Source organism: Neopelma chrysocephalum, unplaced genomic scaffold (genome assembly GCF_003984885.1).
Source record: "Neopelma chrysocephalum unplaced genomic scaffold, ASM398488v2 Primary Assembly neopelma1_93064, whole genome shotgun sequence".
Classification (NCBI taxonomy): Eukaryota; Metazoa; Chordata; class Aves; order Passeriformes; family Pipridae; genus Neopelma; species Neopelma chrysocephalum.
In genome coordinates this window covers 1-792 of record NW_020921780.1, presented here as the reverse complement: position 1 = coordinate 792, position 792 = coordinate 1, and the positions used below count along the sequence as shown (strand labels likewise).

The 792-nt window shown below is 71.3% G+C and overlaps 1 protein-coding gene across 1 annotated transcript; it reads right to left on the bottom strand.

Annotated features, from left to right (window-relative positions):
- Window positions 1-73: 73 nt before the first annotated feature.
- On the bottom strand, window positions 74-792 carry LOC113980214 (sodium-dependent multivitamin transporter-like; the record flags this gene model as incomplete). Its single annotated transcript, XM_027707443.1, has 4 exons — window positions 671-792; window positions 480-592; window positions 313-380; window positions 74-199 (listed from the first exon to the last, which is right to left on the bottom strand). Coding segments are annotated over exons 1-4 (378 nt in total), but the record flags the coding sequence as incomplete, so codon positions are not given.

Below are 792 nucleotides of genomic sequence, written 5' to 3'. Positions count from 1 at the left end.
GGACTGGCCCAGACCTCCCCACCAACCCCTGTGGGGCCGGGGGACACTCACGGGAGGGGGGGGACACACTCACGGGAGGGAGGGACACACTCATGGGTGGGAGGGCACTCACCGTGGGGTTGGCGCAGGGGAAGAACATGCCAAGGCAGAAGAGCCCCAAGAGGGGTCCCCCCACCATGCCAAAGATGCTGATGGCTGCCTGCAGGAACACAACCCTCAGCGCCAGGCCCACGACCCTGGGGGTGCCAGAGCCGGGAGTCCCTCACCCTGTTCAGGGTGCCGGAGCCGGGGGTCCCAGAGCCCCATCCCTACCTGCAGCACAGGTCCCAGCATGGAGGACACGTAGGCCATCCCCAGGCACAGCAGCCCGTAACCCAGAGCTGGGGAGGGGAGCGGGGGGTCACGGCGGTGCTGGGGATCCCCCCCCTGCCACACCGGCCCCCCTGGCCACTCCCCGGCAGCCCCCTCCGGCCGCTCACCCAGCAGCTTGGAGAGCAGCGTGGCCCGCGACTCCGACAGCCCGGGGAAGTGCGGCCGCACCAGGTCCTCCATGGTCACCGTGGCCAGCGAGTTGAAGGCGGAGGAGATGGTGCTGGGGAGGAGAGGGAGCGGGAGGGGGCTCGGCCGGGACCCCCCCGAGCCGCTGCCCCCCCCGGGGCCACCCGCTCACCTGAGGCAGCCGCTGAAGAGGCAGGCGACGAAGAGCCCGGGCAGCCCCGGCAGGTCCCGCAGCACGTCCATCACGAAGAGCAGCACCAGCTGGGGCAGGGGATCAGAGGATCAGGGTGTCGG